We start from the raw sequence: 15,186 nt of genomic DNA on the forward strand, positions 1-15,186 counted from the left end.
TCTCTGAAGTAAGAAGCAGGGAGGCAGAGAGACAGACTCTCGCATGTGCCTGACTGCGATCCACCAGGCATGCCCACTAGGGGGTGATGCTCTGCCCATCTGGAGCTGTTGCTCCATTGCAACCAGAGCCATTCTAGTGCCTGAGGTGGAGGCCATGGAGCCATCTTCACTGCCCGGGCCAACTTTGCTCCAATGGAGCCTTGGCAGGAGGTGAAGAGAGAGAGAGAGAGAAAGGAGAGGGGAAAGGGGGGGGGGAAGCAGATGGTCACTTCTCCTGTGTGCCCTGGCTGGGAATTGAACTCAGGACTTCCACACACCAGGCCAATGCTCTACCGCTGAGCTAGCCAGCCAGGGCCAGGATCATTTCTTTAATACTCCCTTCTCCTTTAGGTCTGACACAGGACTCACTACTTAAAGCCTATTGTGTCCCTCTTTGGGAATAGTACCACATGAGATAGGAGTAAATATATAGTTGGCAAGGCAATGTAGCCACCCTACTGCTGACCTGGAGTTTCACCCAAATAAAAGGATCTAATCACATGCTTTATGGAGAGTGTTTTTCAAACAATCCCATTTCCCAGGAAAAATAGTAGGAAATGCCTGACCACCAAAATGTGGTTCACCTGGAAGTCAAGGGGCCTCTGAGACAGTAAACTGAAGTTCCTGTTGGCCGGCACAGGTTTCTCGTTGTGTTTGGCACTTTTAGAAAGAGGTGATTCTAGATCTTTTGAGAAATTAAAACACCTGACCTGCGAATATAAATTAGGCAGTCAGTCACTCTTCCAGGCCAGGCAGCAAAGGAGAAACAATGCGACCACCCTTTCCTCAGTCCAAATGTCTACTGTTTCTAAACTAAGCTCTGGATCTACAGATAGGAACAAGGCCACAAACAATGTGCTGTAACATTTTCCCCTCCATTTTGGATGTAATAAAATTCTATTTATGAGCCCATAGTTTCCAGTGAGTCTGTGAGCATTTTTGTTTTAATTAAAAACCAGAGTAGGCTCCTGCCTGGTTACCTTTGAACTGGGATGGAGGCTTTTTCCTGCCTGCAGACTCAGCCTGAAACATCAGGGCTTCCCGGTTTTCAGGCCTTCAGAATCAGACCTGAACTCCACCTCATCTCTCCTGGTCTCCACCTTCCTGACCTTGCTCCAGCTTGCCAACTGATGACTTTGGACTTCTCGGCCACCATAACTGCATGAGCCAATTACTCCTTATAGAAAATAAACCGGTGTGTGTGCAGGAGTGTATCCTGTTGGCTTTGGTTCTCTGGAAAACCCTGACTAATACACTCATACACCTCTTCTAATAATGGCGCTGAATGCCGGGACCAAGGGCGGCTTGCCTCTTACTACCATCAGGCTACAACCTGGCTGTGTCCTGGGGCCCCTCATCACCTACACCCACACCAGCATTCTACCCACAAAAGCGGCAGCTACTTTTAGCTCTAAGTCTTAAATGTACTTGTATTCACTCATTCCTCAGCAAACTATTTTGAAGATAGATATCATCCCTGTTTTTACATGCAAACAGAGGCACAGAAATACATGTACACTGCTTAAGTGAGTGACTGAGCAGCACTCGGGCCTGAGTCCTGCCAGTGCCCTTCGCTGCTGAGTGCTGCTCAGGACCCCAAACCGCCGACTCTGCGCACCAGGCAGCAATCCCCATGTGGATCTGGATTTGAGGGCCCACATTCTCCCCGTTGGGTGCCACTGGCACACATGGATGCCACCCCTCATTCTTTCCCATGTGCTCTAGTTCCCAGAACATGCAGTTGACCTCCATGCCAGACTTTCGGGCCTCAGTTCCAGTCAGTGACCCCTGGCCACCCACAGAAGCTTGGTCTTCTGTGCCTCTCTTGCTTTCACATTCTTTCAAGGTGTACTAGACTGCATCCTGGGGTAGGTGCTGACATGTTCAACAGGGGGAAAACCAAGTCCACATGCTAACCATATAAAGAGGGTCTGACCAGGCGGTGGTGCAGTGTATAGAGCATCAGACTGGGAGGCTGAGGACCCTGGTTCGGAAACGCCAAGGTCTCTGGCTTGAGCAAGGGGTCACTGGCTCGGCTGTAGTCCCCCCCCCCCCCCCATCAAGGCACATATGAGGAAGCAATCAATTAACAACTAAAGTGAAACAATTATGAATTGATGCTTTTCATCTCTCCTCTCTCTTCCTGTCTGTCTGTCCCTGTCTGTCCTTTCCTCTCTCTCTCTTGCAAAAAAAAAAAAAAAAAAAAAAAAAGAAAGAAAAAAAGATATAAAGAGGAGCTGTGTGGCCTCAGATAGATGAGTAATTGGGAAGGAGGAGGAAGAGGAGGAGGAGGAGGAGGAGGAGGAGGAGGAGGAGGAGGAGGAGGAGGAGGAGGAGAAATCATAGCCTGAAGGATGAGGATACTTGGCCAGGCATCAAAAGGGGTGAAAGGTAATGAAGGATTCCAGGCAAGGCACTGGTCATTTGCAGCTAGGTCTCTAATCCATATCCTGACCTCTGCTAGACCCTGAATTCCTGAGATCTGACCTCAGAAACATAGTATTATGGGCTGAACTGCATCCTCCCAAAATTCATATGTTGAACTTCTAACTCCCAGTACCTTTATTTGGATAAAGGTCTTTAAAGACGTAATGAAGTTAAAATGAGGTCATTAGAGTCCACCCTATGTGACTGGTGTCATTATAAGAAGAGGAGGTTAGAGCACAGACACACCCAGAGGGAAGCCCGTGTGAGGACACAGGGAGAAGACAGCCCTCTACAGCCAGGGAGAGAGGCCTCAGAAGAGACCAGCCCAGCTGACACCTTGATCTCAGACTTCCTGCCTCTGGCAATGTAAGAAAATAAGCATCTATTATTTCAGTCTCCCAGTCTGATACTTGTTGTAGCAGCCCTAGCAGACTAACACACAATGAGCAGACACATGGTTCAACAAGTGCAGCAATAACCTCTGTGGAGATGTCTGAGCCCCACTGCCTCCTAGAGCCCATCCACTCCAACGCTGGAGTCTGATGGGTGCCAGCCTCTGCTCAATTCAAATTTTCTCAAAATGAGCTGGAGCTGGCCTCGTGGGTGATGTGTATTTGTAACAGGAGAACGCCCGAGCAGAGGCTGACTAGTCAGACAGGTGGTGAGCGAAACCAGGGCTTCCCCCCCACAGAAGGGGTGCTGGACCAGCAGGGGATGTGCAGGGTTGGGGGCTGGGGCAGGGTCTGCTCCCATCACTGTTGTAATCAGACCAGCTCTTCTTTCATCTTTTCTACCTTGGACCTCCACATATGAGTTTGTTAGGAGGGAGGGCTCAGCTGCCTAAAAACACATTTTAAAACTAGTGTACTTGAATGATCTCTAAAGCTTCTTTGCCTCCAAGAGATTCTATCGTTCTTCTCCAACAGAGAGAGAAAAGGGAGAGAAACAAATTAACATGAGCAGGAAGCAGGCCTGCTGAACAACCCCACCCATTCATTAGCCTCCTCTGGGGAGAGAAAGGCATTGGTTTCATAGACTGTATCTGTTGGTAAAATCTTTGAAGGGATGGATTGTGTCTTTAAGTTTAGTGATAAATGTACCTGATAGAGTAATAAAATACCAGGTTCACTGGTGCTTGCTACACTGCGTTGCTACATCCTGTTGTCAAGCGGGATGGTGTGCAGAATCACAGCCTGACTTTGGTGCTCAAGGAATCAACCCTCCCTTTTGAGGGGTTCAGAATAAATCACAACTGTTCTAGGTAAACTCACGTGGAACACAAAGGGCTGTTTTTAGCAGAGGAAGTTAGTCCGGTGTAACATGCAAGCCAGTTTTAGACAATCACTACTAATAACAGTTTACCTTCAATTGTTCTGTTACAAAAAATACCGCTGTTGTTAGGAGATGGGCTGAGAACAGAATTCCTTCCTACATTAAACTTTTTTTGCAGACTGACTTTCATTGAAACTGGCTCTCCAAAGGAACATTTACTATGAGAGTCAGTATACAAAATTTGTCATTTCTGAAGCTAGAAAACAATTAAACAGATTAGCACGTACATAATCCAGGCATTTTACCATCATATTAAAATAACAGTGTGTTTCTGAGAGGCAGCTGTGCTGTTGGAAAAAAAAACACTATATTAAGGGGAAAAATGTAGGATTTGTTTTTAATTGGCTATGCAACCTTGGACAAATACTCAGCATCTCAGCCTTGATTTTCTCATCTTTAACTTGAGGACAACACTTCTTTTTCATAAATTAATTGTAAAGAAATATCAGATTTTTGTATGTAAAATGCCTTTTAAAATATAAAGTATATAAATATAAAAATTATACAGGTTTACAATAATTATACTTTATTATAGGTTAAGAAGCATGCCCCCCATATTTAAAAATTCTCTGAGAGTGTTGTTGTTGTTAAAATAGAGCATGGGAGAGCATGAACAAGAAGCAATGGAGCTGTCTCTGAGTCTGCTTTCCCTGCCCAAAGGGAGCTCTTGGGGCCTCAGGGCCCACACAGGTGTCAGAAATGGGCTCATGGAGGGAAATGAGAAAGGAAGAGAGTGGAGAAGGGACAGAGGAGGGAGGGAGAACAGGAGGAAAGGAGAGACCGAGTGAAGAAAGATTTTCTTAGGCTGCTAATGAAAGCCAATTTCAAAAGAATTCCACAGAATTCCAAAGACATCCTGAGTAATAACAGTGTCTCTGAAATTAATAGATAGCCTTTGAAGGGGTCAAGGCTCACCTGGGTGTTTATTTTCCAGTATTTTTTTTTTAAAGTTAGGTCATTTCTCCTTCGGAATATGAACCCATTGCATAGAAGGGAAACAATGGATTTGGTCAACTTTGAATTCTCATCTTGATGTAGCTGGCTGAATATTTTGGTTGACAAAAGCTTGCTCCTGTGTCAGCCAAAGTGTTTAAAATATAACTTTCTATTCAGTCCATACAAACTGAAGAACATTTCCGCTGACACATAATGCTCATGGGTGCCCACAGCTGTCTGCAGAAATGAGAAAACAAAGAACAAGCAGCATGTATCTGCTGTCCAATCAAGTGAGCCACCGACATAGTGTGGCATGTGTTGGTATTTTATAGTTCTGAATACTAGGTTTATCATTTGGTATGCACTTTTTTTTTTTTTGAGAGAGAGAAAGACAGAGAGAGACAGGAATATCGAGTTGCCCTGTATGTGCCCTGTACGTGCCAGGAAATCAAACTGGCAACATCCATGCTCTGGGACGATGCTCCAACCAACCGAGCTATATGGCCAGGGCTTAATTTTTTTTATTTGTTTAGAGACAATGAGAGGAAGAGAGAGAGAGGGGGGAGGGAGAAGGGAAGCATTTGCTGTTCCACTCAATTATGCATTCCCTGGTTGCTTCCCGTGTGTGCCCTGACCAGGGATTGAACTTACAACCTTGTCATTTTAGGATGAAACTTTTTTTTTTTTACAGTGACAGAGAGAGAGAGTCAGAGAGAGGGATAGATAGGGACAGACAGACAGGAACGGAGAGAGATGAGAAGCATCAATCATTAGTTTTTCGTTGCGACACCTTAGTTGTTCATTGATTGCTTTCTCATATGTGCCTCGATCGCGGGGCTACAGCAGACTGAGTAACCCCTTGCTCAAGCCAGCGATCTTGGGTCCAAGCTGGTGAGCTTTGCTCAAACCAGATGAGTCCACGCTCAAGCTGGTGACCTCGGGGTCTCGAACCTGGGTCCTCCGCATCCCAGTCCGACGCTCTATCCACTGCGCCACCGCCTGGTCAGGCTAGGACGACACTCTTAATTGACTGAGCTAACTGGCCAGGGCCTGGTATGTACATTTTTAAGGCTGAAATAACACAAAAAGTTTACAACATACTTTTAAGTGAGTATAAAAGCAGCATCGGAGTTGACTACAGAACATGATTATTTCTATGATAAAAAAAGGGAAACACACAAAAATGCTAATAATGAAATAATTTAAATGGGTGGCAAGTAAAACGTGATTTGTTTCCTTCTTTTGATTTTGCAAATTTTCTATATTTGGTAGGTGGTCCTTTTATAATTTTTAACTAGTCTGAAAAATTTCCCAACTAAATAAAATGGTTTTAGTTATCAGCGATTCCTATAAACCTAAGTTGTCACTGATGTTACCGAACCTGGTACGTATTAGCACCGTTATGTTCACAGCAGCGACAGGAGACATGCCTGAGGACTCCCTGCCTTGCAATTCCTGGTTACCCAGGGAGCAGGGCACTCTGTGCTCCGTATGTCTCTGGCATCCCATACACAGTGGTACTGTTCACTGGCATTGCAAAACCAGAGTGGGTGCCCTGGAGATCCACTACCCCAACGTCCGTGTTTCCCTTCCCTGCTACAGCTTCTCCCACCTCCTGCAGGAGCCTCTGAGGCACAGCACGCTGCTACGTGGCCCGACTCACCGTGACCCGCTCACGTGTTTGTGTATGAAGTCAGCGTGGAAGCGTGGGACCAGAGGGTCCTTTTCACCATGCACAATTAAGGTGGCACACTGAACCAGGGGCAGCAGGTGCCGACAGATACTACCTGAAAAACAAGGGCAGAGAGTTGGCTCGAATGTGACCATTGTGCAGGTAAGGAGAAGCAGGTGGCTGTCTTCTCTCAGACCTCAGGGTCCCAGCCCAGTCTGTGAACTTGGTGGTCTAAATTAGACGGGGTCTGAGGTGCCTTCCACTTCTAACGTTCTTTGGGTTTCATTCCCTGTTTGCTGTTCTTTTTTCTTTTTCTTTTAAAGCTCTATTAGTGAACAAGCAGTTTTCCTACTTAAATTAATAATTCATGTAAAACAGTAAGAGAAACCAACCAACCAACCCCACAACTCTTTATATGACATGGCGGCAATTCCCAGTGTGCAAAACCGGGCCCGATCTTGGCATCTGAAAAGCCCCTCCTGTGAAATGATGTCCTAGGTCAGCGGTTCTCAACCTGTAGGTTGCGACCCTGGCAGGGTCACCTAAAGCCATCGGAAAATACATAATGCATATCAGGTATTTACATTCCGAATCATAACTGTAGCAAAATTACAGTTATGAAGTAGCCACCAAAATTATTTTTTAGTTTAGGGTCACCGCAACATGAGGAACTGTATTGCGGGGTCACGGCATTAGAAAGGTTGAGAACCACTGTCCTAGGTGGTCTTTGAGGCCCTGGCCAGCCCTCCAAGTACACGCTCCTCACAGCAGTGTTCACACAACCTTTCCTTATCCCTCCTGCCTCTCCGACACTCCTGATGGACATACTTTTGAGAGGTTATCAGATCCTCACTACCACATATGACAACATCTCTAAGGGAAATATGGTACAAACTGGGCTCCAGTTCCAGTCCTGCCATCTCCTGTCTGTGAAGTCTTAGTGGTTCCTTAGCTACTCTGAGCTTTGGCCTTCTCCTCAGGTCAGACAGGGATTAATCAGCGTCCCCTGGGGTGGCCAAGAGGCTAAAACGAGAGCCATCGCCCAGACTCCTAACACCCAGCCAGCTTCCCCTCCTCCCTTTATCTTTCTGGATCAAGAAGAAAGCACTCAGAGAGGGGGGAGCCACCCCGGGGGTGCTGCCCAGGAACCTGGCCTTTCCCCTTCTCCTCAGCTGTGGCTTTAACGAGGAGGGGACACACTGACCAGAGAGTTAGTTTTCCAGGTCTCTGCAGTGTCCCTCTCCTGTCCCTAGGACAACACGCATCTGCCAACTGTATGCTCAGATAATTGATGCTAGTGTTACTGAGTGCTCACTGTGTGTTAGGAACTGTTCAAATTATTTACTACTCCTGAAACACTTATGATGGTTACATGTTTTATCTCTTTTAGTGTGTACAATTATTTGTAAATCAAGTACTTTATTGGGCACTTTCTCTGTATTAGAACTATGTCCAAGTTGAACATACATAACTCTTTTAGTGCTCAGAACAACTCTATGAGGTAGTTGTTAGTATCTCTAGTTCTCAGACAGGGAATTGCAGTTTAGAGAAGCTAAATGATCTGCCTGGATCCATTCTATATAATAGCGAGCCAAGTGGCAAAACCAGAACTCACACCCAGGTCTGTCTAATTCCAAACCTACACAATGATGCCTAAGCTGGTCTGAGCACACAATTATGCAGAAGGGTTCCTGTCAAGTTAATATGTATGGAACGGTGGTAAGTGATTTGTTAACAGTCTTACTATAAGATGATTGGTACACTGCTAGGTCCTCTATATTATGACATTTGTTCATTCCAGAAAGGTACATTTTTATAGTGAATCAACCTCCATCGACACATCATTATTACCCAAAGTCCGTGGTTTTCCTTAGGGTCCACTCTTGGTGTTGCACATTCTGTGGGTTTGGACAAATGTATAATGACATGTACCAAGTGTGGTATCATACAGAGAGCATGTTCACTGTCCTAAAATTCCTCTGTGTAGACATTCTAATAGGTGAAGAGTGGGATCTGGTTGTTTGGCCCAAGTTTTATTCCAGTTGTTTTCTAATTGTTCAGTTTTGTTGTTGTTGTTGTTTTGACAGAGACAGAGAGAGAAAGTCAGAGAGAGGGACAGATAGGGACAAACAGACAGGAAGGCAGAGGGATAAGAAGCATCAATTCTTTGTTGCGGCTCCTTAGTTGTTCATTGATTGCTTTCTCTCCTGATTGTCCAGTTTTAACAGTTCTTTGCACATTTTGGATGATGGACCTTTGTCAGATGGGTCTCCTGCAAATATTTTCTCCTGGCCTGTGGCTTGTCCTTTCATTCTTTGGATGATATCTTTCACCAAGCAGAAGTTTTTAGTTTTAACAAATACAGGACATGTTTTAGAACTGTTTATTTAATTCTGCTTTTACCTTTGAGTAATCCTACACTTTCACTGCTCTCTTCAAGAAAACATAAAAGTTTACATTTCACAAAGTTGCCTCTTTGATGGAGAACTGTCTCAGACATTCTTTTACAGCCTTTTTTGTTGTTGTTATTTGTCTGTTTGCTTTAAGAGCTGAGGGAAACTGATTCCAAGGACCTGTTTCTATGAGTGAACATTGAATTCAAACAGGATCTGTTTGCTCTTTTGAACTTAAGCCAAGAAAATAACATTTCCAAATGTCCTTTTCATTGAGGAAGTTTTGACAAATAATTCATCCTGGAAATTATTACTTAAGAGATCAAATTTATCCTTCAATTACAATAATTTTGTAACCGAATATAATCCAAGATTAGATCTTGGCTACTCTCTATTCTTTCAGCAATTAAAAAAGAGAAATGAGAGCTTAGAAATGTAAATATCTATATAAAATAATTTAATTCAGAATTTCTCTTAAAGATGTCAATTCTTACTGTAATTGAAAACTGTGTTGATTTCTCAGATAAAGACAGGGAGACATTGCCTGACTAGTGGTGGAACAGTGGATAGAGCATCGGCCCCAAACACTGAGGTCCCAAGTCCGAAACCCTGATGTAGCCGGCTTGAGTGCAGGATCATCAACATGACTCCAAGGTCACTGGCTTGATCAAGTGGTCACTGGCTCAGTTTGAGTGCCCCCTCCCTCAAGGCACATATGAGAAGCAATCAATAAACAACTAAAGTGCCGCAACTACAAGTTGATGCTTCTCATCCCTCTCCCTTCCTATATCTCTCTCTAATAATAATAATAATAATAATAATGTACAATATTATAATATATATACAATAATAATACAAGAATAAACTCTGTTTCATGTACTCATAATTGTAAACCTACTTTTGCCTCACCCTGTATATAATTTGTCTCTAGTTTAAGGCGGATTTATTTTATTTTATTTACTTTTATTTTTTAATATTTTTATTAAGTGAGAAGAGGGGAGGAAGAGACAGACTCTTGCATGTGCCCTTACCTGGATCCACCCAGCAAACCCCCTACCAGGAGATGCTATGCCTGTCTGGGCCGCTGCTCCATTGCTTGGCAACTGAACTATTTTAACATCTGAGGTGAGGCCATGGAGCCATCTTCAGTGTCTGGGGCAAACTTTTGCTTGAATCAAGCCATGGCTGCAGGAATGGAAGAGAGAGAGAAAGATAGAGAGGGTGGGAAGGGGTGGAGAAGCAGATGGTCATTTCTTCTGTATGCCCTGACCAGGAATCGAACCCAGGACTTTCACAAACTGATCTGATGCTCTACAGCTGAGCTAACCAGCCAGGACCTATTTTTTATTTTTAAAACAATTTTTACTTACTGATTTTAGAGAGAGAAAGGGAGGAAGGGAGGGAGGGAGGAAGAGAGAGAGAGAGAGAGAGAGAGAGAGAGAGAGAGAGAAACATCCATTTGTTGTTCCACATATTTATGCATTCATTGGTTGATTCTTGTATGTGCCCTGACTGGGGATCGAATCCACAAGCTTGGCACATCCAGACAATGCTCTAACCAAATGAGCTACCCGGACAGGGCAAGGTAGATTTAGTACACAATAACCTGTATTGTGTACACTCACCAGTGTCCTCTGTTTCTACATCAAAGTGGAAGGATAGTAAGTGAACGCATTAATCTCGAGGAATTCTGAAACATTAAGGGAAGAACTCAAGCAACGTCTATAATCAGCAAAGAACCACTAAATAGTTCATGTAACCTACCATCTGGAAGATGTTTAAACTGTGTTATGCCATCCACCCACTTTTCACAGGTTTTTGCAAAGTAGTCATGCCCATATAGGGTTTCTAGAGGCTTTTTTACTTTGTCACTCCACTTGGAAACATCTCGGATACCTGAAAAATACAAGTGTGAACAAGAACAGGGTTAGCTCAAAGCCATCGTGTGCTATTTATCTGCTGTGAATACTTCCTCAGGTTTCCACGTGCACGGCTCCATCCTCACCTCGCTTAGGTCACTGCGGCCTCCCTCCCCTACCACATTTCTCCGTCCACTCTGCAGTGCTTTCTGTGTCCATGGCCGAGTATCTATCTCCCAACTAGGGTGTGAGTCCCAGGGTAAGGGTCTGTTCTGTTCTTACTGTACCACCCAGTCCTAGACCAGTGCTCAGTATAAAATAGGCATACAATAAAATTCTTACCAAGTGAATGAAATTAGACCTGCAGTTAATGCTTTCTATGCATGGTATAAGATAAAAAAAGATTTCTCTAATTAGAGTCATCTAAATATACATTATTTATAAAAAAAGACGTTTTTTTCTGATATGCACTTATATACATTGAGAAATGCACATAAATCTTTTTTTCTAATTTCTGCAACTGAAGAAAGGTGGGTGCAAAAAGATAAATACTAACCTCAAGCCATGCTATAAATGACTCACTATTAGAAAAGGAAATAATAGCTTAAAACCACCTTTTTTTTTTTTTTTTTTTTGTATTTTTCTGAAGTTGGAAATGGGGAGGCAGTCAGACTCCCGCATGTACCCGACTGGGATCCACCCGGCATGCCCACCAGGGGGCGATACTCTGCCCATCTGGGGCGTTGCTCTGTTGCAACCAGAGCCACTCTAGCGCTTGAGACAGAGGCCACAGAGCCATCCTCAGCGTCCGGGCCAACTTTGCTCCAATGGAGCCTTGGCTGAGGGAGGGGAAGAGAGAGACAGAGAGGAAGGAGAGGGGGAGGGGTGGAGAAGAAGATGGGCGCTTCTCCTGTGTGCCCTGGCCAGGAATCGAACCCGGGACTCCTGCATGCCAGGCCGACACTCTACCACTGAGCCAACCGGCCAGGGCCACCACCTTTAAAATAAACACATTCAATTACTTAGCCTAATCTTTTCCATACTTCTTTAAATATACTGATGATAAGGATTCTAACCCTCCTGAGCACACTGAACATTGCTCCCAGAGAGCTTCATACAGTGCTCTGCTACACGGCGTACCGTAGAGATAACATGGCACTGACTGTATGAATTCACTTTAAACAGTAACAGTGCTCAAGACAGTGCTGGGTGCCTGGCAGACACCCAGTACACACCTAGTGAATGAGAATAATGAAATGGAGAAAACATTGCTACTTACAACTCTAACTGCCTCCTAAGGAGGGAAGATCCTGTTATAGTGTCTGCCTTTCTTCTGCTGATGGGTTTAAATCTGCAGAGGTGTGCCCAGAGTTGAATACAGAGGCTGAGGAGATCTGAGATTCTCTGTGCAAAAGTGGAAAGACTTCAGAGATGGGTGTAGAGAGGAACCTGAAAATGAAGAGGTGGGGGGAGATTTGGGAAGTAGAGAAAGGAAAGTTGAAAGAGGGGAATGGAGAGAGGTGCTGGCAAGATGGTGTGAAGATGGCCAGTTACAAAGTCCCTGCACATGGAATACTACTCAGCTATAAAAAAAAAGAAGGAAATTTCACCTTTTCTGATAGCATGGATGGATCTAGAGGGTATTATGCAAAGTGAAATATGCCAGTCAGAGAAATACAAGTACCATATGATTTCACTCATGTGGACTCTAATGAACAAAGTAATAAACGATATAGACATGGACTCATAGATACAGAGAACAGACTGATGGTTGTCAGAGGGGAGGGGGTTGGTGGGCTGGGCTAAAGGAGTTAAGCAAAAAAAGGGGGAAGAAATAATTCATAGACACAGACAACACTCTGGTGATTACCAGAGAAAAAGGGGGCTGTGGGACAAACTTAAAAAAAATCCCCTGTAGATATTTCTACTCTTGGCTGTATGTACACCAGACCACATTCTCTAAAAGTCTTGGTTCCAGTGGAACAAGTAGATCTTTATTTTTTTTAAAAAATTTTTTTTCGATTTCTATTTATTCATTTTAGAGAGGGGAAAGAGAAGGAGAGAGAGAGAGAGAGAGAGAGAGAGAGAGAGGGAGAAGTGGGGAGGAGCAGGAACCATCAAGCCTCATATGTGCCTTGACCAGGCCTGGCATTTTGAACTGGCAACCTCAGCATTCCAGGTTGATGCTTTATCCATTGCGCCACCACAGGTCAGGCCTAGTAGATCTTCATAATTCAGAGTTGTTGCGGCATAGGTGGAGTTGCAGTAATTAGTGGACGAGAGTGTGAATATGTATGAGTATATACATGTATGTGTAAGAGAAAGCGAGCCCTGAAAAGAGAGCAAAGAGTGCTAAGATTATTCAAAGGCAGGGCTGCTCTGGGGGCAGTGTGACTATTAGCTGGGGTTGGGAGGGGAGAGCTGAACCTGAGACTCCCGGGCTAACCTGAGATGAAAAGGCCCTGACCTGGTCTGACCCCGTGGTTCTCAAGAGCAGCAAACACACATCCTCTGTGAAGGAAAGCGTTCTGCACACTGCTCACTGGTCTTTTCTGTCTGCTTCCAGAGTTCAGAGTAGGCAAATATTTGTTCCCTGTGCAAGATCGCAAAACAATCAATCTTTATAAAGTTAATGAAAAAAACCCTAGAAAATTGCAAGAGAAAGCTTCAGAAAATGTGCAGAACACTGCACAGTGAGACAAGGAGATGGATAAGAGACAGGAAGACAAAAAGACAAGGTTCTCAAAGCCCAGTCACTCCCAGAAAGAAGTGGAAAAGGAGGAGGTGAGGACATGAGACATTTGAAACACATAGGCAAGAATGTTTTTCAGGACTGATAACAGTTAAGAATCAAAAGACAAAAACCAAATGTAATCCAAATAAGAGAAATAAAAGAAGCCACACTTAGACACAGTATAGTACATCAGCAGTATATCAAAGAAAAAGAGAAAATCTGAAAGCCAGGCAGAGATAAGAGACCCCACTTCAGAGGAAGAAAGATTAAATTGACAAAGCTTCTCAATGGCAATTAAGGGGAGCAAAAGACTGCAATTTTTGAGAAAATAATTTGCCACTTACTATCTGTTCTGAGTCAAACAATCTTTCAAGAATGATGGTGAAACAAAAGATATTCTTAGGTAAAAACTGAATGTACTATTAACGGACCTCTAGAAGTTAAAGAACTTCTAAAAAGTAACTTCAGGAAAGAGAGAAAGAAACTTAGAAGGAGAGTCTAAGATGAAAAAGGAAAGGCGAGCAAAGTAATTGACAAACAGGTTAGTAAATGGAAAAAAAATCAAATTCACCAACTAATGAGAAAATAAAACATGTTGCACTTCCTTACATTAAATTACATTAAATTAAATTAAATTATTCTGTCCATAAAGAAAGCAAAACACAAGCCCCAAGTTGTACAACTTAACTATTGATATAATCAGTAACCAGCAAGGGGTTAGTGATCAAATTATCAAAAAACAAAACTACCTGCCCTACAAATCAATCACATTGAAATAATACTAGAAGTACTAGTGTATTGTTACACCTGATAAGGTATGCCTATTAAACATATTGTATTATATGTATAACTATCACATAATAAAAATCTAAAATCAATAAAAAAAAAATGACACAAATAGGTCCAGTATAGAAGAAGAAACCCCAGTGGTGCATAAACACATAAAAAGATTCTTAACCTTACTAGTAATAGAAAAATGCAAATTTAGATGCCCCCAATATCCATTTATATACATTTGACCAGCTAGATTTAAGAAGTCTGGGACCTGGCCAGTTGGCTCGGTGGTAGAGCGTTGGCCAGTGGGTGGAAGTCCCAGGATCAATTACCAGCCAGGGCACACAGGAGAAATGCCCATCTGCTTCTCCACCCTTCCCCTTCTTTCTCTCTATCTCTCTTTTCCCCTTCCGCAGCCAAGGTTCCATTAGAGCAAAGTTGACCTGGGCGCTGAGGACGGCTCCATGGCCTCCGCCTCAGGTGCTAAAAAAGCAAGGGCCCCAGATGGGCAGAGCATCGCCCCCTAGTGGGCATGCCAGATGAGTCTCAGTCGGGCACAGGCGTGAGTCTGTTTCTCTGCCTCCTCGCTTCTCATTTCAGAAAAATACAAAAAAAAAAAAAAAGTCTGATGATTTCAAGTTAAGGTGTCTCATATGTTGCTGGTGGAAGTGTAAATTTATTTAGTTGCAAAACAATCTGTCACTAGCAATGGAGTGTATTTGCATTCCACAATATTCAGCAATTTCATATACCCTGGATCAGTGGTTCTCAAACTTTTTGAGGTTAGGGCGCATTTAAAATCCTACAAATAATTGTAGGTGCAATATATACAAATTTCTGAGAAATGTGTTATAATAATTAAGTCAAATATTAAAGAAAAAAATATAAAGTCCAAGCATGCTTTTATGGTAATTAAGTAAAAATACGACAAAATTAAATTTATTCTGACATTAAAAAACATTTTTATGTTACATTTTTTGAGTTATGCTTTTTAGAATTAGTAAAAATGGGGTTAAAAAA

At 43.2% G+C, this 15,186-nt stretch overlaps 2 protein-coding genes across 2 annotated transcripts in view; both read right to left on the bottom strand.

Annotated features, from left to right (window-relative positions):
* NQO2 (N-ribosyldihydronicotinamide:quinone dehydrogenase 2) overlaps nt 1-15,186 on the bottom strand; it is a 698,677-nt gene that overhangs the window by 565,332 nt on the left and 118,159 nt on the right. The gene's annotated exons all lie outside the window — the stretch shown is intronic.
* BPHL (biphenyl hydrolase like) overlaps nt 1-15,186 on the bottom strand; it is a 46,182-nt gene that overhangs the window by 2,042 nt on the left and 28,954 nt on the right. The window contains exons 5-6 of the mRNA XM_066377061.1: nt 10,560-10,695; nt 6,398-6,517 (exon numbers count right to left, since the gene is read on the bottom strand). Of these exons, the coding sequence (XP_066233158.1) occupies nt 6,398-6,517; nt 10,560-10,695 (256 nt within the window). The remainder of the gene's footprint in view (nt 1-6,397; nt 6,518-10,559; nt 10,696-15,186) is intronic.

Source organism: Saccopteryx leptura, chromosome 3 (assembly GCF_036850995.1).
Source record: "Saccopteryx leptura isolate mSacLep1 chromosome 3, mSacLep1_pri_phased_curated, whole genome shotgun sequence".
Lineage (NCBI taxonomy): Eukaryota > Metazoa > Chordata > Mammalia > Chiroptera > Emballonuridae > Saccopteryx > Saccopteryx leptura.